The 22932-nt window shown below is 41.5% G+C and overlaps 1 protein-coding gene across 2 annotated transcripts in view; it reads left to right on the forward strand.

The window, feature by feature from the left end:
- Nucleotides 1-13876, forward strand: part of setbp1 (SET binding protein 1) — a 50196-nt gene extending 36320 nt beyond the window's left edge. For both annotated transcript variants that reach the window (XM_042101233.1, XM_042101232.1), the window contains exons 3-4: nt 1805-5162; nt 9625-13876. In XM_042101233.1, coding sequence (XP_041957167.1) covers nt 1805-5162; nt 9625-10211 — 3945 coding nt within the window. In that variant the 3' untranslated portion in view covers nt 10212-13876. The remainder of the gene's footprint in view (nt 1-1804; nt 5163-9624) is intronic.
- Nucleotides 13877-22932: the final 9056 nt, after the last annotated feature.

A 22932-nucleotide genomic window follows, 5' to 3' on the forward strand; every position in this document is an offset into this window, starting at 1 on the left:
GTGACTCTGCCTGTGGTTCCGCTGCCCGTTTATCTGCAAATGCTGAGGCCAACGCTACGCCCGCTGAATCTGGGATTCGAGAAGATTTGAACCCACCAGGATTTGGGTCTGGTGAGCCAACTGCCCAGTAGCCGCTGCCAAAAAAGCAGACTCTGTTCTCAGCAGATAAGCAGCACTCATTAAAGGCAGACATCACTCATTTATGACTGCAGAGATTTTTTTATTAGGCTGCTTAGTGACTGCACCACAGCAACATAATATTTAGTGTTCGAGAAGACCTCACCGCTTCATTCACGGTAGCAGTCTCAGAGCCAAAATGTGTACTATTTATGTCTCTGAAATTGAGGGTGCGAAGGTGATATCCACAGCTGTAGTCTTTCTCCTCCGCCATTATTGCAGTGTCTGATTTAAAAGTAGACTGCGTGTTGACTTCTGAGGATATTTGTATTTTCTGACCAAAAGTTACAGATTTCAGGACTGTATCTGTTTTGGCAGTCAATGAGAATTTTAAAAAGCAGTAATGAATTCTTGTTCACAGCACTGTAATTCATCTATCAGACTAATCCCTTTGGTTGTGTGTGTTTGTATAATGGCACTGACATACTCAGCGCAGAGGTTATGCAATCGCTGGGATATTGTTTTGGAGACAGTAGGGAATATAATGCCATTTAGCCAAATTAAAGAGTGACTAGGAGACTTGGCACACTGCATTTGAGACTGTATCCTTTGAGCTCAGGAAGACTGCAAATTCCACAGGGGATTACAGGATTAAGGATCCAAAAGGTGATGCACTTTCTCACAGAAGGGGTAAAATTCAAAGACCATGCCTGGCAGAGGGAATATCTCCCCCAATGCATCTCTTGACTGTGTTTCTTTTCAATTAAAAGCCTCTGATTGAATGATATCAGAGAGGATTAGGCTGTAGGATGACTCCGGCAGACCCCAATCCTCCCTTCCCGCTTTCCACTCTCAATACAGTCTCTCTCTTTCTCTTTTTACTCCTATCTTGCTCTCTCCCTCTAACTATTTCTCTTCTTCTCTTTCTTTCTCACTATACCTCTCTCTCTATCTTGTCTCTCTCTCCCTCTTCCTCTAACTACATATCTCTCTTCAAATGCTGAAATTCTAAAAGCTCAATTGGCATGACAAACATTTAAATATTCATGCTGCCTGTGCATCGATAAGAACACACAGAATAAAATGTGCAAGTCAATATTATTATCTCCCCTCTGCTTTCCCCAGCTCACCTCTCAGCATGTGAAAATGTATACATATATATTTTCTTCTTAATAGCCAAGTGTGACTGCATTGGCTGTGCACCGCAGATAAAGCATTCTGCGGCTGCTTGCCTTATAGGAAGGCTTAATGAATTGTCCCTTACTGATTACAGATGAAGAGGAGGGCAAAGGAAGTGCAGGCAGCCTCATAGTCTCAGAATATATGGCATTTTATTGGAGAATCAGTGAAGGATATCAATTTGTTATGATGCATTGCTGTTTGGTTCACTTTGAAATCATACATCTTAATAGGATTATGGCACCACTGCTTGCATCTTCTTATGCCTGTGTATGTAGGATTTTATTTTGAATAAAGATGTTAGGGCAATGTTAGGATTGACTTTTTGAATTACAAAGCTGAGGTTGCACCTCCATCATCTTCCTGCCCTTTTAGAAAACATGGGAGCTTTACAACGCCCATGTTGCATCCTCATGTTGTTTATTATTGTAATACATGCATGTATATATGTACAGTATGTATGTATACATAACATCCTTAACCTCTTGTTTTCTCTTGTTTTTCGCAGACATATGAAAGGCTATTCAAACACGCCGATCAAAGTGACAAAGAGATGCTTGATGTCCTTGGAGAGTCCATGAAACCAAAGCATGAGCGGAAAAACAATGACATGCACCAAGTGGACTGGACAAAACCACCAGCACCAGAGGCATTATCTCATGGAAACATAATAGAGTCAAAAACAGAATTCACATGCAATAGCAAGAGCCCGCAGTCCGAATCGAACATCACCCTCTCGAGCAAGATGCAAGCAAAAAAGGTTGCAGAGGGTTCGCCTTTATCCTATTGCGGCACTGGAATGTCTTTCCAGTTTGCAGATCCACAGATATCATCAACAGAAAGCGCATCAATGGCCACGGCCTCAGACTCGAATATTTTGTTGCATTCCTCTTTGAGCAAAGAAAGGGGCTTACAAGGTGTCACAGAGCAGGTGTTTGGAAATATCAAGAGGAAGTATGGTAGAAAAGACTCAATGAGAACCCTGGGTGGTAGCCACAGTTCAGATCTGCTGTGGTCTAAGAAGGTTGAGAAGGGCACAGAATTTCCTGGTCAAGACAATGTTAAAGAGAGGCACTTGTGTGGACTTGAGAAAGCTGAGACGCAGAGTGTCGAAGCAGATAGTGGGAGTAAGAAGATGGAGGATGAGACCAAGATGTTGCATAGCTCTGTCCCTCAGCTCATGGACGAATCAAAAGGCAGGAAGCGGAAGAATCGCAGAGTTCAAGAGGATGAGATCTCTTTGGATGATGCGCCAATGATGCAGATTCCTGACAGGAACAGTAAACCTGATCAAGTCAGCCAGGAATCAAAGGAATTGTTTAAAGAAAAACAAATGGAGAGGAGTCCTGTCAGGCCAGAGACAGATACGGCAGTAAGTGTTTGTAATATGGACAGCAGTCCGAGTAGGCAGAGAAGAAACCCAGTTGGCAGACCAAGAGCAATGCTTGATTCAAGCAAACAAACTGACAGACGGCAGTCCAAAGTGAAGGACAGGTGGTCATATTTAAATAGCCCAAGTCCTCAGAAAGAAATGTGTCCTATTTTGTCCATTGAAGATCCCCCCTCAGCCTACCCCATTACACCAGCAAGCCCCCTCTACACCAACACAGACAGTTTGACCGTCATCACCCCCGTGAAGAGGAAGCGGGGCCGGCCCAAGAAACAACCACTGCTTACTGTTGAGACCATTCATGAAGGAACTGCTACAAGTCCAGTAAGTCCAATTACCCAGGACACACTGGGTGCAAAGAAAAGAAAGAGGACCCATGATTTGTCAGATTTAGTGAAACTGGCCTTAAACAACCCCTCTCCTCCCCATCAATTGAAACTCAACAAAACCAGTCACCTTGGTGTCTTTAAAAAGAAGTCAGTCAAAAAGATGAAATTAGTTAAGATGCAAAGCATACTAAATGAACTTTTGTCAGGCGCTAGCACTAGCAATCTTGCCCTTAAGTCTAATGCTCCTGCTTCAAGTGCCGTGTCAACAATGGCATCGACAATCGAGGCTCGTCTTGGCAAACAAATCAATGTGAGTAAGCGAGGAACTATTTATATTGGCAAGAAAAGGGGAAGAAAGCCCAGAGTTGATTTACAGGCTCAGCAAGATGAGCACAAAGATAAGCACTCTATGCCTGTTTCTAGCCAGTTTGAGAACCTTGTAGTGCCTTCTAATCCATCGACAGCAACCGGGATGCCTTCTCCAAGGGTCATGCTGCCACTGTCTCCAGGAGCAGGTGGGATGATGTATCCTGCCATCCACGAATCCAACCAGCAAGACCTGAAGACCATGCCAAATCTACAGCCTATCAGTGCTTTGCCTACAAAAGCCCCCAGAGGATTGCTAAGCAGTAACTGGAAGCTTTCTCCCCCAAGACTTATGGCAAACTCGCCGTCACACCTTTCAGAGGTGGCGTCAATCAAAGAAGTCACCTTGTCCCCCATCAGCGAGTCCCACAGTGAAGAGACAATCCCAAGCGACAGTGGCATTGGCACTGACAACAACAGCACATCAGATCAAGCTGAGAAAGGGCCAGCATCTCGCAGGAGGTATTCTTTTGACTTTTGCAGCTTTGAAGCTGCAGAAGGAGTTGCACTTGACGCTTCTGGCAAAGTGACGGGAGGGCACTACCCGAAACGTATATCAGCGGCCGCTGTGGAGAAATTTCTCGCACAGGAAAGCATGAAGAAACAGAAGCACCGACGAAAGCGCAAGGGCCTTCAGAGAGGGGATGACCTGCAGTTCCTGGCCAGCCTGGAGGAGCTGATCAACAAGTTCCAGGTCTTCAGAATTTCCCACCGCAGCTACAATTTTTATCGAGAAAATTCCTATCCCAGCATCTTTCGAGTCAACTTTGACCACTATTATCCTATGCCATACCTTCCTTACGATCCTGTGCACTATCTTCGCAGAAATTCAGAGAAATCAAAGAAGCGGCGCGGCAGACCAGCCAAATCCAATGAGCCAATGATGCGGATGCCTTTCATTCAAGGGTTTGGCTACCCAATGCCTGGTGGCAATTACTATGCACCATACGCAATGCCTTACACATCCATGCCTCTTGCTACTAGTATGATGAATATGGGCTATTATGGCCAATATGCCCCTCCATTTTATTTACCTCATGGATTGGGGGCAGCAGCATCCCCTTTCATGAGGCCACAGATCCCTCCCCCCAAGTTTCATTCTGGTACTTACCCCAAACTTGCGACTGTAACCAGGCATAGAGCAAAAAGCATGCCCCACACCGTGTCCTCAAAGGGAATGGGCGACACGCAGCCTGCATATGTGTCTCTCAAAGGTGGAAACAGCAGCTTGGCAAGTGTCTGTCTCCACAAACGCAAACACAAGCACAAACACAAACACAAGGATGACCAGTACGCTGTCTCAGAAACGGACGACCTGGGCGGACTGTTCAGCGGAACCAACAATCCCGCCTTTCGTAACCTCCTGAACGAGAGGATGGAAAAGGACTCATCTTTGGCCAAGCTGAAGGAGAAACAAAGGAGCCAGCAAAACATAGACACCCTGACAAGAAAACCCAGGAACTTTTTCGAGGTGGACCCGCTCTCAACGCTATCCTTGTCCGATGCACAGCACTGCAAGCGTGTCCGAGGAGGGGAAACGGCCGACAGCTTCCGCAACATGTGTGGCCGGCAGCCGCTCGAGTGCTCCCGGGTCAGTCAGGACAGGTCACTGGACCTGTTCGCACAGCAGCGCGGCTGTGATGACGCGGCAGGCTTGCGGAGCCAGAGGCACAGCCTTCCTGGCTACAGGACCTACAGAGAGGGAAGCTCAGTGTCATTCCAGAATCCACGACAGGAGGGGACCAAGCAGCTGTTCCATGGGTCGAATCCTGCATTAGTAGGTAAGATACATACTCAGTCAATGAAAATCCATAAATGTTTTGTCTGCAAATGTGCTATTCAATCACGATGGTGCTCTAATGGGCAGTGTATCTTCTATCTGGGTGTGTATCCCTGTTCACATAATGATTTATGATGATCACGTCTTATGTCATCTACAACATGGACCCATGTTTTGTAGTCACAGATATAGCAGTATTCTGCTCCGACATTGTTCAAGCTGCACAGACATTCTGCAAGTCTTAGAGATGTTCTTGTCCCCGTAGAGGACTGGGAATATTTAATACCATTTGACTTCTATGACATGTTGCCATAGTACCTATCCCTGTTGTGTTATCATTTTACATAAAAACAAAATATGTGCATGAAAGGAAAAGAAAGTGTATTTTTTTTTTATCTGGTGCAAATCCCTCATGCACGGTAAAGAATTGTTGTGTAAATGTATAATGATGGGAATACCATCTGAAGCAAATCTCACCTTACAGCTTGGAACGTTGTGACTGTTTAATCAAATTGCAGCTGTTTCTGTTGATGTGAAGCCCTGCATTCTTTTTAAAATACTCTGAACAAATGCACTTTTTTGTCCTGCCTGTATTTTCAGTCAGTACATCTGGCAGAGGAAAATGTAATGCATGGATGGAGACAACTATAATTCACCAACTTCTTTTTCCTCCCATTTCGTTTTCTCCTGCCAGTGGTTTTCTTAGAGATATATTATTCACACGTTTTGATTTATTTTCTACCGACATGCAATAAAAAAAAAAAAAAAAAAAAACTCTGCTTGTGTTAAAAGAGCTGGACAGCAGCCAGACTCTTAATGAATCCAGTCGACTCCTCCGGAGGGGAATTGGAAGCCCTGGGCTCAGTTAGATTACATTTCCACTCCCCAGGGAGAGAAGGAGGATGACTCACATTTTGCCTAACCCCCTCGCTACTATTCCCCTCCATGACTGGCTATTCGGCTTCAAAGGATAGCACTTGCTCCAATTTAAATTTCACTTTTACTGCTAAATTAATTCACACTGTAAATTTTGAATTTTGAATTTGAATTTTTTGTTTTACAAAATGTTGATAGGCATGTAGTGATACTATACATTCACTTTATAGTAATAATCAAGATGACAGATCATGCAGATTTTTTTCAGGAGCAGGATTATGCATGTATAGGGAGTGTCAGTGTAGCATAATTAGTGTATGACATAGTGCTTACTTGTATCGATATAGCGAAATAAGGCCTCTAAAATACAGGTATACAGTGCCAGACAGATTTTTTGTGGACATGGTGATATTAAAAATCATGTGCAGTTTATGTAATGACTGACATTTCCATGGTTTACAAACAAGGATGATCCATGCCTTCATCAGTGTCAGGTGCTCATGGCGGAACCCCTGGGTTGTCAAAGCACAGTTGCTGGGTTTCCTCACAACTAAGAAACAGTGGAATTGAGATTCTCTAGATCATACAAATAATGAGCTTGTTATTTCCCAACCTTCTCCTGTGGATAGTGGGTCAACTGTGTTATACCACTCAGAACCAATTTTAACTGCTCTGCTGTGTCTGTATGTAAAAGAATTGACGTATGTGCTCATGGTATACTGTATGCAGTATAATTACCATGCACACTGTGAAATTTCTCTCTCTTTCCTTTTAATGAAGCAGTAGGTTTTCTTTTGCTTCTCTCTGGCCTCTGACATTTGCCACTGTCATCAGACTTTTCAGAGCTGTTTTGCACATAGCTGGCATGCTGCAAGAAACACTTTGTTTCACATGTCAAGAGCCATCTGGTTGCATAATAAGTGGCTGGGACTTTTTTTTTTCGAGGAAAGCCAGCACAGCTATTCAAAATCTACGACAGCACCGCTGAATTTTTGGAGAATATTTTTTGTACCTCTGAACTGTGGAATTCAGTTGCCATGACAACAGGAAGTAGGCCTCCTCACGTTAAAGGGGGTGGACCTGTGGACAGCCGCGGAGGCAAGTCCATAAATTGGTGCCCCCCTAATGAAAACATCATGTGCAGGATGCAGGTAGAGATTTCAAGGGATAAATGAGTTGTGACCATCCCTTTGAAAATGAATGTCTCTTTCGAATGATTTGTTGGCATTTGGGAAGTCTCTCTGCGTTAGCCCCAGTGATTAATGGGCGGGAGAAAGAAAGCTTATTTGAACAGGCGGACATATCGCTTGATTAAAACCAAATGAGGTCACGTATTGCCTATAGTGCATATCCAGTCGGCGGAAATGTCATTGCAGGGGGCATGAAATAGCTGAGTGGGGAGTTCAAGTGATTTTTTGGAACTCCATTACAGCACATTTTCACTCTTCAATGTCTGAAGCGTTTCACCCAATTAATTTTTTTCTTACAAAAGCTAATTGTTTCTGATAAATAACTTTTATAGTTGTGCTTTTCAGTGCTTACCACCCTCACCTCATCACATATTTTACCATTCCTGCCACTTAGTCATTAAAAAGGCCACTGAATATAGACATCTTTTTATGCTCTTATTTACAGCCTTCCACATTGACCTCTGTAGTAACCATTTGCTAGGCTTTTTATATTTATGACATAGTCTGAGGTAACTGAAGTCACGAGATGTGTTTTCCTGAATCATACAGTGTAACAAGCAGGTCTGGTTTCAGGTTATGCAGGTGTGCTCTGTGCCCCCACAGTAGAATTAAGCCTTTTGTCTTAAAGATCTATGAATAATGACCTGAAGGTTCTTACTGTAATATTTTCCTGAACATGGTCCAAAATTGGTAGGAAAAATCTGGGAGGAAAATCAGAGAGCAAAATTGATATTTGAGCACCGGTATGCACATTTTGTAAAAACTCCTATAGTCTGTTGTTTATCCGCAGACTATTTTTTGTCCTCCCACTGTGGCCAATGAAATCCTCAACAATTCTGTTTTCTATTTGTTTTCCGGGAAACCTTACCAGATGGAGCACCAATCAGAGAGAAAGAATTCTCTGGAGATAGAGGCGAGGTGCAGGGGAGATCGCAAAAGTGGAACACACATTTTGGGCAGCTTTAGGCTGTCTGAACCCATTTCAAACGAGACTGCCAGAAACCCAACATTTCCTCTGGTCTGGGCTGCCTTCCAAGGCACAGACGCGGAGTTGAGGAGCAGTAAATTAATCACCGATGTATCTTAGGCTTCATAGTTTATTGCCTGCCTTTATAGGCCCATCTATTCAAGATGTAGGGGGCTGAGCATTCACTACAGTGTGTTGAGAGAGGATGAATATGAGGGATGCTTCCTGGTACCTTAATTGTGTGTGTGTGTGTGTGTGTGTGTGTGTGTGTGTGTGTGTGTGTGTTTATCCATATCCAGATGTCAGGTGTTAAGGTCCCCCTTTAGCTGTGTCATTTTCGTCTCTACACACTAACACACATTCTTGAAGATGTGTTCTTTACTTAATCGTATTCCTCTGTTATACGTTTAATGGCAGGATATAGCCTGTAGCTAATTGAATCCTTTATGTGCAATTTTGTTTGAGGCAGTGAAACAAATTTTCTCAGGCTTTGGGAGCCAAATAGGATGCTGTGTTTTGTCCTTGGCTCTACACCAAAGGATGTAAACATTCAAAACAGGGCTACCATTTACGTGTTTATTTTAAATGTTTTCTGGTCATTAATGGCTGGTAGGGATCAGAAAGTATGCAGACATGCGCCTTACAGGTTCAATCCTTGTTTTGTTTTTTAATGAAAGAATTCTGCTAGTTTGGAAAGTGTCCTGTAGCATCTTATAGCTAGCTGCCTTCTGTATCTGTAATACCAGTATCATGGGTTCAACATGCTTGGGGCACAGTTAGATAAAATGTACTCACACCCTATACGTCATTTTAAATAAAATAATCAGTTGATTTATAAATGTAAAATGAAAATTTGTAGGTCTTTTATGTGTTTGAATTCCTGCTCACATTAGAGAACAATTGCACCTCTGGCATCTTGTTTAACCAATGGAATGATGTGGATTTAGATGTCAAACAACAGGGATCTTTTTTTAGCAGTGTCAGCTGAGGTTTGAGTTATTGCTCAGTCATTTGTTTCATAGTAGTATCACTAGGCAGTTACCAACTGGAAAGCAGGTCCCAGGGGCATTAAGAGCATGTAAGCATATAAATAGCCATGTCCTTTTATACTGTCATCTACTATCCAGTCTAGTCAAACCAACTTCTCACAATAACATTATTTTGTTGCAAGCAGAGCCCATTTTTACCCTGGCTTATTACTTCCTAAACCTATTACAATTCCATTATGCATATGCATAATGTTGTCCTATAAAGTCCTTTATATCTGCAGCAGTTTTATTCAATGGCACAATGAATGAGTTCTACGAACCATGAAGACTATAATCCACAAAATAATTTATGTATTGTGGTGTCATAAATTCAAGGCAGCATAATCATCTGTGCAAAGTTACGGGTGTTACAGATCCCTGTGCTTTTGTTTTGTCTTGCAGAACCCAGTTCTTCGATGAAAAGAAGGTACAAGCGCAAAGAGATTGAGGAGATCCAATGCGAAGTGCGGAAGATGCGTGCCTTCTCCAAGATCCTGAACACCAAGAAGAACCTAGATCACGTCAACAAGATCCTGAAGGTCAAGAGACTGCAGAGACAGGCCAAGACAGGGAACAACATTGTCAAGCGACGCAGGGGGAGGCCCAGGAAACAGCCTCTGCCCCAGGAAGAGGAGGATGACGACGATGATGATGATGAGGACGAGGAGGAGGAGGATGAGGAAGAGGAGGAGCCAGTGGCTCAGATGCCAGTACTGGAGAAGTGTGTGGACCTGCCAGGGAAGAGGAGCTCACTGCACGGCAGCCTGCCCGAGCCCCTGGAGTTCTCCAACCATGACTCCATCATGGATGCCATCGAGTCGGTGGTGCACAGGGCGCGGCTGCAGTCCAAGGCTCAGTCGGTGCCACCACCAACTGTGGGCTCAGGCAGGCATTGGCCACAGGCGGTGGACGAGGCCTGCGCCGCCGAGCGCCCAAGGAGGTGCCGCGGGGGCAACAAGAAGGAAGATGCACTCCCAGCCTTTCATTAACCAGTCACAGAGCAGTGCAAGTGGACACTTTCTTATTTTTTGAGTCGGCGTTGCACTTTTTTGCCTTGTTTTTCTTTTTGTCTTTCACTTGTTTTTTTTTATATCTTTTTTCTTACACATATGGGCATTCTTCTTGGCAGAATCCAGATAAAGAATGTGGTCAAATGTGCAGTGCTTTCATTTTTATACCGTGACTTAGCTGGACTTAGCTGGACTTAGCTGTAGATTCCCTGAGTCTCCCAGAGACCAGGCTGTGTTGGACTACTACCCTCCAAAGCCCCACTTCAAACTATAATAATAAAACTTTAAAAGGTTTTATATCTGTGGTTCTAGCCATAAACCAGCTAGTGTAGATAATAGCTTTTTTTCCACCAGTACTGTGCAGCTTTCTCCCCCCCTCCCCTCACCTCGTTGTTTTGTACGTCATCCAAGTTAAAGCACAGTAGATTCTCAGTGTACTCAGTGTAGAGTGATCAATAATAACCCCATCCTCCTCCGACTCCTCCTCCCAAGCAAACTCAAGCTATTGGGGGGTCGCCCTGAGCTTAAACACATGGCAGTAGTTTTTTTCCAGTGCTGGGCTAGTTGTACATAAGATACAGTATACTGAACTGAAGATGTAGAAACCCATCCGCAAAAGATCTCATTTCAGGATGTGATTACACGTTATATGCCGTGCCGTAGTCAGAATGGTCGTAGTCAGTATTGTTTCTTTGAAAATCAATATTGTTTTTCACCAAAAAAGTTTTTTTTTTTCTGAATGACCCATAATTTCACAAGCATGATTAAGTGAGTGCATCACTGGCTATTCTGCTTGTGAACATGGAACAGTATTTACATAACTGCTTACAGTTATATATAATATATAGCACTTCATACTGTCATACATCTTTTCTGTATTTCTGTTTTCACCATTGTGGCTGAAATATTAGACCAATAAATAGTATGCAATAAATAGTTTGAAAAACAGCATTTAATAATGGAAAAATAGTCCCATTTGTGGCTAAAATGTGGCACAAACAGTGTGTTAAATATTTAAATGAAATCACTTTCTAAAAGGAGTAGGTGTTGATGTGTGCTGAACTGCTATAGATCAGCTTCGGAGAACATGCCTGTCCTGAGCACGGTCATTAGATGGTTGTGCAGATTTTTTGAAAAACAAACCCTGAAACCTTCCATTTGAAATTTTTAAAAAGTTGACGAAACCAAAGTTTCTTACAATCCAGAGGTTTCTGTATCCTTGAATGTTCTACAATGTAATCTGTTGGCACGGATTTTGACCAGACACATGATTGTCAATAGAAGACATGTATTAGGCAGAGTACAGAGTTCTGTGAAACCACTTTGATGCTTGTCTCACTCAAGTCGTACTTGTGTGTAGATTGAGTCAATTTTAAAGAACCTTAACGACCCACAGAGATTAACAATCATCAGCAGAGAAACCAGAACCTCATTTGCGTCCATTCAAAAGGCTTTTTTATCTGCGATTGATTTCTCAGTAGTCTCACACGTGCCTTAAGTTTGTTTATCAATTCATTACATTTGATTTGCAGGGAAATGCAGGAATCAATGCGATTACCGTGTTAAATCATGAATGTCCATACTTAACATACATGTATCCATTGCTCAGAACACACTTAAAGCATTCACTGTCTAGCTGACAAGTGCTACATCGCAGCTGAAGAGATAAAATATTAGCTAGCGAGCTAATGCTTTGAGGCTACCGTGGGCGTGTTATCAGTACTCTGGTGTGTATAGAGGTTCTCTCGTATCATCATCATCCAGAGTACCCAACACAGACAGTAGATCCAGAGAGGGAAGCACTCCATCAGTGACATTTTTTCTATGCATCAGGTTTTACCTGTGAATCTGCTGACATGTAGGCCTAGTGACTTTCAAAGACTAACCGTTATGATAAGCTCTTTTTGGTTTGGTTGTTTTGAGCCGCCCTTTATTGATAATGAAGTGGTCTTTTTTGAAAATAAATGAATATAATCAACTATAGTGAAGAATATCAGTAATCTGTAAAAGTGTGCAAAAAGTGACTATCATTTCATTGCAATTATTGTCACTGCATGTGACAGAGAACTGTCTTAACAGCAGTTGAGCCTTAATCTAAAGTTATATTCAGCTAAATCTCCACTGTAAATAGTGTAACTACTGTAGGTTAGGTCCATTTGCATGGAAGTAAACTGTGTTTTGACACATGTGGGACTAGTTTCATGTGAACACGTCCGGCATAGACTGAAGCAGTAGTCTACATGCATAAAATTTTCATTTTGCTACAAGCTCAGCCATTAAGTCTGATGATGGCTTCTGTTGTGTCAGAGCCAAGAAAAATAATTTGCATTGGCTGGCAGCTATCCCCCTCCCCCTGGCCAGTGGGACCAAGATGTAGGCTGTAGGATGTCTCAATTTTGGACTGGCTCAGAAACCCATCAGGAGACATCGCCAAATATAAAGAAGTCCATTTATCAGTATTTAATGCTAGGCCATCCAAAGCTGATCTAACAAACGTTGAATCTGAATGTGCTTTCTTTTTTTATTTCATCTACCAAAACATAACATTTTTTTTTTATTTAGCATCGACTAGGATGTGTTCTATAGGGAGGTTTTAGCAGCAAGGCATGGCAGCTCAAAAATTCATTTTAATATTTAAAACTCTGTGTATTTCTTCACCAGCATAAAATGGTGCCTTCTGAAGTTGAGGTGTTTTCTTTCTATATTTACTGGTTCTCTAATCAAGAGACATAGACCGATCCTGTTATTTGAAAGCCTCTCTGTATTTACTCTAGACAGATGTACTATTGCCCAAAGTTACACTTGGAAGCAAACGTTTGGTGTAATCCAATTATATTGTGAAGCCTCTAGGCACTACTTGGTTCCAGAAGTATTTGGAAACTATTTGGCTTGGTTGTGGCTTCCTAGTGTTACAGTTGGGCATGAACATTCGAGAAGAAACGTCTTTAGCTTATAAAAATGTAGTAATATGTATCATGCATTTTGAAGCTATATTGATATTTAAAAACTGTGCAACATCAGTATTGCGTAAAAAGTAAGTGTCTTTGCAAGAGCACATAGCTATGTTTGTATATTCTAATTAGAAGACATTGTGTATTTCATATTTTTAGTGTTTTTTTTTTTCTGTATATGCATGCCCCATTTGATTGTATGCATAAATATTTTAGATGAACGAAAAATTGAATTTCAATCAAATTTGGAGAACTTGTACAATGTTTGATATGTTTCTTTTTTAATGGATTTTTAATTCTCAAAGCATTTTTTATATTGTATTATTATAACAAACTGCAAATATTGGACATATAAAATGAACAAATACAGAGGTACACATGCATATACATATATTGTATATAGAATGTATGTATACACATGCATATTTGGTGTGTAAGTGTACACACACATATATGTTCATAAATACTTATACTGTATATAGGTATATACGTGTACTGTATGCTGGCATGTTTGGTCATGTTTGTTGATCATGATTTAGTAGTTTTATTTTTTTATTTCTCTTTTCTCCTACAGAAAAGCTTGTCCTTTTTTCTGCTGACATCCTTGGCCAGCAGCATCAAGCACTTAAAGTTGATTTCTGTTCATGTCATTTGTGGAAAAATAATAAATGACTTTATCGAAGGCAGAACATTTCATGACTCTTGTGTTTCCTTCCCCCATTCTATATTTAAGTTTTGTTTACCTAATGGTTCCTATTTCATCTACAAAGCTGATATTTATCTTGTGATTTAGTGGAACCGGAGTATTTTCAAAATACTGAACTCCCAGCAGCTGTAATGGTGAAAAATTGAAAAACCACGATGAATTGAATCATTATTTGAAACAAATTGAAATCAAGTACATGAACACTACTATCTGTGGAGACCATCTGTCTTCTCTTGATGGAATTCATATCAGACCAAGGTAATGAAGAGAGGGAATCCCCCCTTATCAAGTCCTCTTCCGCGTCCATTCTCATTCATTGTATTAGCCTAGTGCTGTGTCCCTGTGATAAATGGATTGAACGACATCCAAGGCATTGGTTGGTGGAGGCAAAGTGAAAAGTGGTTCACCATAGGCTTACGCCTTCCCCTGTAAAATTCCTGTTGCCATGGCAGCTGTGTGAACTGCCCAAATATTCCAGCAGGCTGTGTTTGGTTGATAAAAATTTCTGAGCTCAAATTGTCTGTGTGCGTTTTTTTGAGCCATGAATCAATGCAGCAATTTCACTGCTTCTAACATTTCAAGTGTCCACCCTTAATGCACAGTGTTGTACATCATCAGAGACAGCATTAAATATGAATAACAGAATTAGTTCATTACAAATGACCAACGCTGTACAAGCAATTAAGAGAATCAGTAGCTTTAATCCAATCGATGCATCACTCCTACAGTAAACATTTGCAAACCTTTTGATTTCGATCATGTAGCAATCATTGTTATTGTAAGATCATAGTTTCTGTTACCATCTATGTGGTATCCATTGGTATGCATGATGGAAAATGAAGGTAACTGTGTTAAACTGGGTAGATCTTTTATTTTATCATGTTGCATAGATGACACCAAAACAACCCTCAATGTACTCAACGCTCTGCAGTCTGCACATTGCATACCCTTGACTGTTTCACAGTGGTTGGGATAAGACAGCATCTGATCATAATGTTTATTCAGTATTTTGCAGGGCTGCAGCCAGTGTTTACTTGCATTAGACGTTAGGTCATTTCCACGAACAGTGAAAATAATATATTCTGACACGCACAAGAAGACTGTCTCTCTGCTGTTTGTAATGCGGTTGCTATCAACAAATGCTTTGACAATAAATAAACATGGAAATCCAAATGAATTTATCAGCACTGAAACACAGACTGCTGTTACATACAAATTGCAATGCTGTTCCAAATAGTATTCAGAACTACTACGAGGAGTAGGCCCAAGAACTGGGCTGGCCATGGATGTGTGTGTGTGTGTGTGTGTGTGTGTGTGTGTGTGTGTGTGTGTGTGTGTGTGTATGTGTGTGTGTGTGTGTTTGTGTGTGGTTTGTCATTGGTTTGAGTACAAAAAATAAGCACACGCTATCTGGTGGTGATGGATGGAACCACATCCTGGGCCCTTAACAGCAATGAATTTATTCCCCCAGCTCTCAGTAGGCTTAATGTAATTAGAATCTCCAAAGGTCAATGGCAACATGGAGTATTTGTCACTTGTCATATTAATGTAAAATTTATGCTACTGTTAAACAGAATATAAATGTGCAAAGCTCCATGAGGCTGCACTCAGCCTAAATGTAAAATGCAGAATGCGCTGCTAAGGAGTTTTGCTGGTAGTATCAGCGAGGTCTCATGAGTGCATGCATGCCTGTTGTGCTGGTAGTGAACAGGGTTAACATGGGTCCACAGGCTACCATCATGCATTTGAGTGGACATTTCAATGCTCAGCTCTCAGTGAAGAGTTTCTCAGTGCGTAATATATGCCCACACACAAACAATGAGGCACAGTCAATATCATATATAGCATGGCTTTAATTGTTTGTGTTCATTTACCAATAACCACCTCTACCACCTCTCCTCCGAAATATTGTTAGTCATACTTCTCTAGCCACTGTTTACGTATGTAAACATTGTATCCTCTATTCAAACAAATAGGATAGCATTTGGGTCCCTACCCTTTGCTTTCTTAGTTTCATTCAAATCTTGTCATTACAGGGAATTTATGCAGCCTTTATTGCATTGATTTATTTATATTTATGCTTCACTTAAAACCTAAGAAATTTTCATAGTTTGTAGAAATAAACTAGTCACGATTTCTTCATTTTGGTCTGTACCCTGTCCGTGTGAATATCCAATACTCTTGATAACACTGTTAATAATCATTTAATACAGCGCCCCTGAATACATGGACTATCTGCTCAATTTGAGGGCAGAAAGAACAGAACATCATCAAATACAGTGATATTAATCAGATCAAATCTATATCTATAATTATTAGAACATTAAATGAATCATCCTTTCTTCAATCTGCATAAATTATTTAGATGTTCATGGATGTTCAATTCTTGATTTTACATTGTTGATACATTGCTAAATTCAGAAGATATACAATATCCTGTATGAGTTATCTCTTTTTAGAACACCTTTAGAATATATAGATTCTATTGGTGTTTCAGAGCTCCTCGTGCAACACAGACATATATGGAGAGTGTGTTAAAGAGTACTTATTCTCTATAACTAATGAGGACAGGCACAAACCAGCCCAGTGCCAAAACAGAATTAGTGTATTAGTCAATTATTTAATTATGTAGTGATCAGGGCATAATTGGTGTACTAATGAAAGGCATTTCCTCTTACTGACAGTCATTTTTGACTTGGAGAGCTCCAATAATAGACCCATGCAAGTCACAATGACATGTAAATGTTCAAGCCACCTGATGGAGGGCAAGAGTGAAAGGGAGAGAGAGAGACAGAGAGAGAGAGAGAGACAGAGAACATTGAACCCCCCTCTAAGCATCCATCAATTACCTCTACTTGCGTCCTCCAGCCCTGCCACCACTCCCATCCACCCCCTACTCCATCCATCCACCCACCAGCCCTCGACCTCCAGAGCAACAACACTTACTGTTTTGGCAACCCATCACAATCAGTCTGCATATATGTCTGGCCATGTGAAGGATTCTATTCTTTATGGAGATAACCGGTGGAGTGGGAGCCTCTGTTGCCAAGGTGACAGCCTGACTCATGGCAATTTGGTTGGTGAATGAAGCTGTTAGCAGTGCAGAGCTGCATGATATGTTTGTTGTTTTCCTTTTTTTTTTTTTTTAAATGTTGCTGCCCAGTAATCTGTCTGCAACCTTCTTCCCCATCTTCACCAACCATATCACCACCACCAACCACCAGCTCCACTCTGGTGTTATTGTTGGTGAGCTTTGGCTTACCCTTATTATACAGTTAAATGTGGTGCTGTACAAAGCAGCACAATTTGCTAACTGCCTCAGTGGATACCATTAATACTTGGTAAACATGATTAAATAATGTAGAAAATATTTCAGAGCCGAATATAGGTCTATTGATTATTTAAGACCAGATAAGATGTCAGTACATAACTAATCTGCTGTGTTTTCATTTCCTTCATTGTCCAAACATGGGTGGCGCGCGGTGATATTTGCTATCCATTTTGGGTGTGTGATAAATTGATCTTGTGATGATTTACATAACTTCCATGTGTACACAAGCAACAGTCTCAACAGTTGCAGATTTTTCCATATTCCTTCACTAAAACGTTATTCATTTACAATTTATTGCCCTATTTTTCATTTTTCATGCTTGATATTAAGGCACACACGAGCGAGGGGGGGGGGGGGGAGCGAAAAGCAAATGAGTATGACAGCTCTGCCACTGACAGATTGGATACACCCCGTTGGCACTAAGTGATTTGTGGGGCCGTGCTACCACCTCTCCTCCGACCCAGCTGTCGCCATATGACACGCCAGCCCTTCCAGGGCCATTATTGGATGGGCTCACAGGAAGAGGGAACAGCTTACTGAAAGGGAGCTCACGCAGGGAGCTGATCAAAGGGCCCCTGGGGTGCAGTTAAAGGCAACACCCACAGCCGCCGGGAGGAAAAAGGCACCTCAGAAAGATCTCGGAGGTGACGCTCAGGTGGACTGGGTGTAAAGTGTGGATGCTAGAAGCTGATGGCGTGAATTGCTGTTTGCCAAAATAAAAAACAGGCGGTTGAGTTTGATCAAGGCATTATCCATTTGGGCAAATATCTGGTGCTTTTTGCACACAAATCCAAGCCAATGTTGGAGTAAACATGATCCTACCAGTCCCAAGAGTAATTATTGAAATTTTAATCTGCCATTAGAGGTGTGTGGATGAAGAAAACATTGCCTCATTTGCATACAGAAGGGTACGAGTAATGGAACAGACATAATGTATATAATAAAGTTATGGACCCTTTCAAGAGAGTTCCATTATCAGCATGATAGTTGGCCCCACAAGACTTCCTTTTTAACATTCCATATGTTATCTTAATGCAGAGGAAGTAGATTGGGGCCCAAATAGAATGTTCAAACATTGTTTTTGTTTTTATTGTTGAAAGGGTCTATATAATAAAGTTATAGTTTTAAGATTATGAGTCACATTTTCAGTTAGGTACAAGGGCCAGCGATATAGCAGCAGGCTTATTTACTGAGCTGTCACACCACTTTTGCATGTGTGACTCAGATTACTGTATGGACACCCTTGAGTGGGCCATGTCGAATCATCAGGAGGCATCTGGTCCTCAGTGCCTAGCACTCAGTGTAAATAGATGCTGTAGAGGAGGCCATTAATATATTTTTGCCATGACCAAGATGACAAATTAATCTAACCTTTGCAAAACAATTAAAAGTCTGTTAAGCCATATTATAGAAATACATATTGGAAGGTGAGTGAACAGTTTTCTGTAGTGTACACACATCTTTCACAAGTCTTTCAGCCATATATCTTGCTTGAACTTAAGTGTTTGACAGTAAACAGCTAAACCAGATTATATTCCATGGACAGGTGAACAACAAATATGGTGAGTCATCATGAGGTTATTGGAATAATGCCCATTGCGTTAGTGATTACATTTTCTTCATACAAATCAAAGATTTGGAACTCAATGGGATTTTCCCACTTCTGTTCAACTTAAACTTGGTGTGATGTGATAGGTAGGAGTCCTGTTTTGGTCCTTTCAAACATTTGTATGAGTAAATTATTAGAGAGTGGACAACTCAGCTGAGTTTTTCTCGCTTTGACTTAGGCTAGGACAAAGGTATCCTGGTTTCCAGTCTCAGTACTTTGTTTCACTTCATGAAGAGAGACTGGCCTCTCAGGACTGGGAAACCTTTCCAACCATAGTATTGTAACTGGCGCAGACTTTGCATTAACTTTGAAGTCATTGGTCCAGCCTAACCAATCACATTTGGGATTTCTAATGTTACTTCCTACTTTGCTTAACCTTTACAAACTGATAATAAACCACATTGGCAGTCAGGAAACCATGTATTTAGGCCAACCTTTGCTGTACATAAATATACACATTTAAATAAATGTACACCTCCAACTGCAATGTTTTGATGTTGGCAGGCGTTTCTACTACCGTTTACCACATCCAACATCCGCTCTCGTTGCTGATTGGCCCACCACCCTGATGACCGAGGGAAATGTTAATGTCTCAGTGAAATGAAAAAGAATGGAGACACTTGGCAGACGGGGCCAGGCTAGGAAAAAAGTGTCTAAAGGTTACATTTCTAAAGTTTGTCGAAAGAGTGTCCCAGAATATAGGCGATAACCCAACTCAGTCAATATAATGAAACACAATGAGATTTTTACTAGTTGGGGAAAATTAGGTTACATCCCGGGTCAAACCCGAGAACATATTTGTGCTGTTATCGCCCATTACCGAACACTTACTGCTGCCAAATGAAGAATTGAGTGCTTAATAGGAATAATGTGTGTATTTGTCCTAACCTAAGAGGAATGTAAGAACACATACACTGCACACTACTAATGGGTTTATTTACAGTATTGGCTTCCCTGTGTGTGTGTTTTTATTCAGTTCCTGAAATAAACTGTGTTTTGTAGCATTGCACATTTCAACTCATGATAACCCAGTACTATTTCTGTTTTAAGCTTGACTATTAAATGAGTCACTAAGTTTGTGTTTTAGTAGTGCACCTTTGATGATTGTGAGTTAATCTCGTCTACTCCACATTATTTAGTTGCATACCTTACTGTATTCCGATCACCACCTCATTTGCCTCCCAATCCCACCTCGCCCACGCTACACACACCACAAACTACCAGAAAAAGCTGAATTACTTTCGCAAGTTCTCAGCAAAAGTTCTCAAGGCCACTCATTTGCTTCCCTTGCTCGTCCTCTCCCTGTAATAAGTTGTATGTACCAAGGCTTTGATTGCGGTTCCCGAGAGCTACTTACAGGAAACTCGTCCCTGCGGACCTCTCAGGTTTCCCTGGAATGAAAAGGCGCTTTTATTCCAGATAATTAGCGAACCCAACCCAAGGCCCGATGTGTGCCCGCCAGGCGCGTTCCTCCAAACACAAGAGCGGGATGGTAGGCTTAACCCTCAGACACTGGAGTGAGAGATTTTCCCTGCCCTATTTCCTTTTTTTTTTGTATTAAAAAAAGACACACTGTAAGAGCACTCCAGCATAAACAGGGAGTAATTGCGCTGCTGCTTGTCTGTGTTTTACTTTTTTCTCTGTCACTTTTTCCTTCTCTTTGAGGGCATTTGACATTGACAGACCATGACAAGCCCACAGTGGGGATCCGTGGGTAAAGGCTTTTAACTGTCAGTTTTTTTCTCTGATGCGCAGAGTTTGGCAAATAAATTTTGTGAAGCAAAACAAAAACTAAAACCACAGTGGCATCATTCCAGCATCATTGGGGAGCTTCCAGCTTGGAATTCATCTTTACTGCTGGTGACGTGAAAGACCTCCACTTCTTTTTGGCGTTTCCATGCTTTACAAGGTATTTTACCAATGATGAAAGCGTCAATGAACGTGATACAATGGTAGACCAGAAACATCTCAATATAACTTAATGTTGTTACATTGTTGTCGTAAGTAAACCATCTGACAAACATGTCCATTGTTTATATCTTCAAAGAGAGCTGTAAATAAGTATGAAGACACTTGTATACATAGTAAAATGAATCCAATCATTGCAGTGGGAACCAAGCATGAGTGTATGAGAACTATGTGCTCCTGTGAAGTTGCCGCAGTGACCTCAATGTCCCTCTCAACTTGATGTTGGCAACACTGTTTTTTTCATTGTATAACGCATCACTGCCATTATGCAACCAGCAACTTAATACACATTCCTGGTTTGATTACACATTTCATTGTGTTTACCACTACTCTGAATCCGTTTGTTTCATACAACCAGCCATTTAAGTGATGATGAGTAATCCTATCCCATCTTCTGTTAAGCATTAGTGCAACAATTGCTTCTTTGTGTCGACCATGTTCTTTTTTCCCCCTTTGTGTTTGGAATTTATTCAAGACCTCTCAGAGCAAATAGATTATATAACAGTTCAATTTTTTCCACACTCAGCCTCTGTCTCTTTTTTGAAAAGCACACTGGCACCAGGCAAGAAAAAAAGGGGGGGGGGGGCACAAGTACAATAACGAATAATAATAATAAAAAAGCCAAGAACCAAAAATGGCAATGTTAATGAAGAGAATTCTCTCGGTGAGTCTCTCTAAGAGCTGCAAGCCTTTTTCATCCCCACTGAAACTGCCTGTGACCATTTTCAGCTGGGTTAGGCTCCCCCACCTCCACCCCCCTCCACCTTTATGAAACTGCACCCCTGTGCCCTAGCCACGGCACATTATTGTAAACATATAATTTCATAGTGAAAGCAGTTCAGGTTGTTGGCTGTTTGCCTCCATTTCATTTAGAGCAAACCGGGGAATTTGCCAACATCTGGTCTGTGTCAGTGTAAGGGTTCCTAGCCATCGCTACTCAACTGGACTTAGCTGTCAGCAAGTGGATATAAAGCAGATTTGCTGTGATTAATCAAAGGTGTAGCATTAATAATGGGCCCCCTTTTTCCAAAATATTCCAGAGTAAGGGGCTTGAAACGACCCTGTGGCAAGGATAGATTGATCCGGTTCATGTTGTTAGATGACGAGCCAAAGTAATTCACACTGTTTTCCGAGAGACTGAACAATGACAAGCTGTCTTAGAGCGCCGTGGGTCACCCATTCAGAGCCTAGCTGCTTTTGGGGGTAAAAACCTTGATACCCCCCCCCCCCCCCACGCCTGCCCAAAGCTGTTGTTACATTTGTGGTAATGCATGTTGAGAGCCATGCTACTCCGCTCAGACATTTTACAGCCCACTAGAGGGAAACCCAAGTGCAGATTTGTGATACCTGGCGGTTAGAGTATCCAATTGCTCCATCCCTAATCGGACTCCCACACAATTTGACTGTTGTTTGCCTACATGTGAGGCAGGGGTTTCCGAAAAGTGTCAGTGTAAACTCCACTAATGCCAGTGAGAGTGTTCAGAGCTTGATTTCATACAAGCCGTAACCATGACTGAAGAGAACCAAAGGGTCTTGAGGGTGTCAAGTCTGAGCCCTGGCCCAAGACCTGTGTGGCTTCTGGCAATATGGACCACCGAAACCGCATCAAGCTTTGTAATAGTATAGAAAGTGTAGAAATCCAAGATTCAAGAATTACTCTTTTTTTGTTAACTTTTCTTGTAGACTACCAGCAGGTTTCAGTGACAGACAAAACAAACAACAAATAAAACACTGATAATAAAGAAAACAATGCAAAGCTACAGTAGGCCCTGTTACATAGAACATCATTACTCACATTCTCTCCTCCTGACAGAGGCGACAACCCACTGAATCACACCCCACACATTAAAAATAGCCCTGGTCTCAACCAACTCCCGGTCACAATTCAATTAACACCTTAAAACAGTGTTTTAACCATCACAAGCATTTGAGCAGCATATTCTTGTAAACATTCTTGTGCATTGACAAAAAAAAAAAAGAAAGAAAAGTTTGCCACAAACACTCCTGCCACAATGAGCGCTTCCCTACGAGAGCACACCCTGAACATTCAAAAAGGTGTGTGCCCCTGCACCTCATGTTTGCACCCCTGTACCCGAAAGACAGGTAAGGAGGGCACAAAGACAGGGCAGCTGAAA

The sequence above is a fragment of the Alosa sapidissima genome, chromosome 8 (genome assembly GCF_018492685.1).
Source record: "Alosa sapidissima isolate fAloSap1 chromosome 8, fAloSap1.pri, whole genome shotgun sequence".
NCBI lineage: Eukaryota > Metazoa > Chordata > Actinopteri > Clupeiformes > Clupeidae > Alosa > Alosa sapidissima.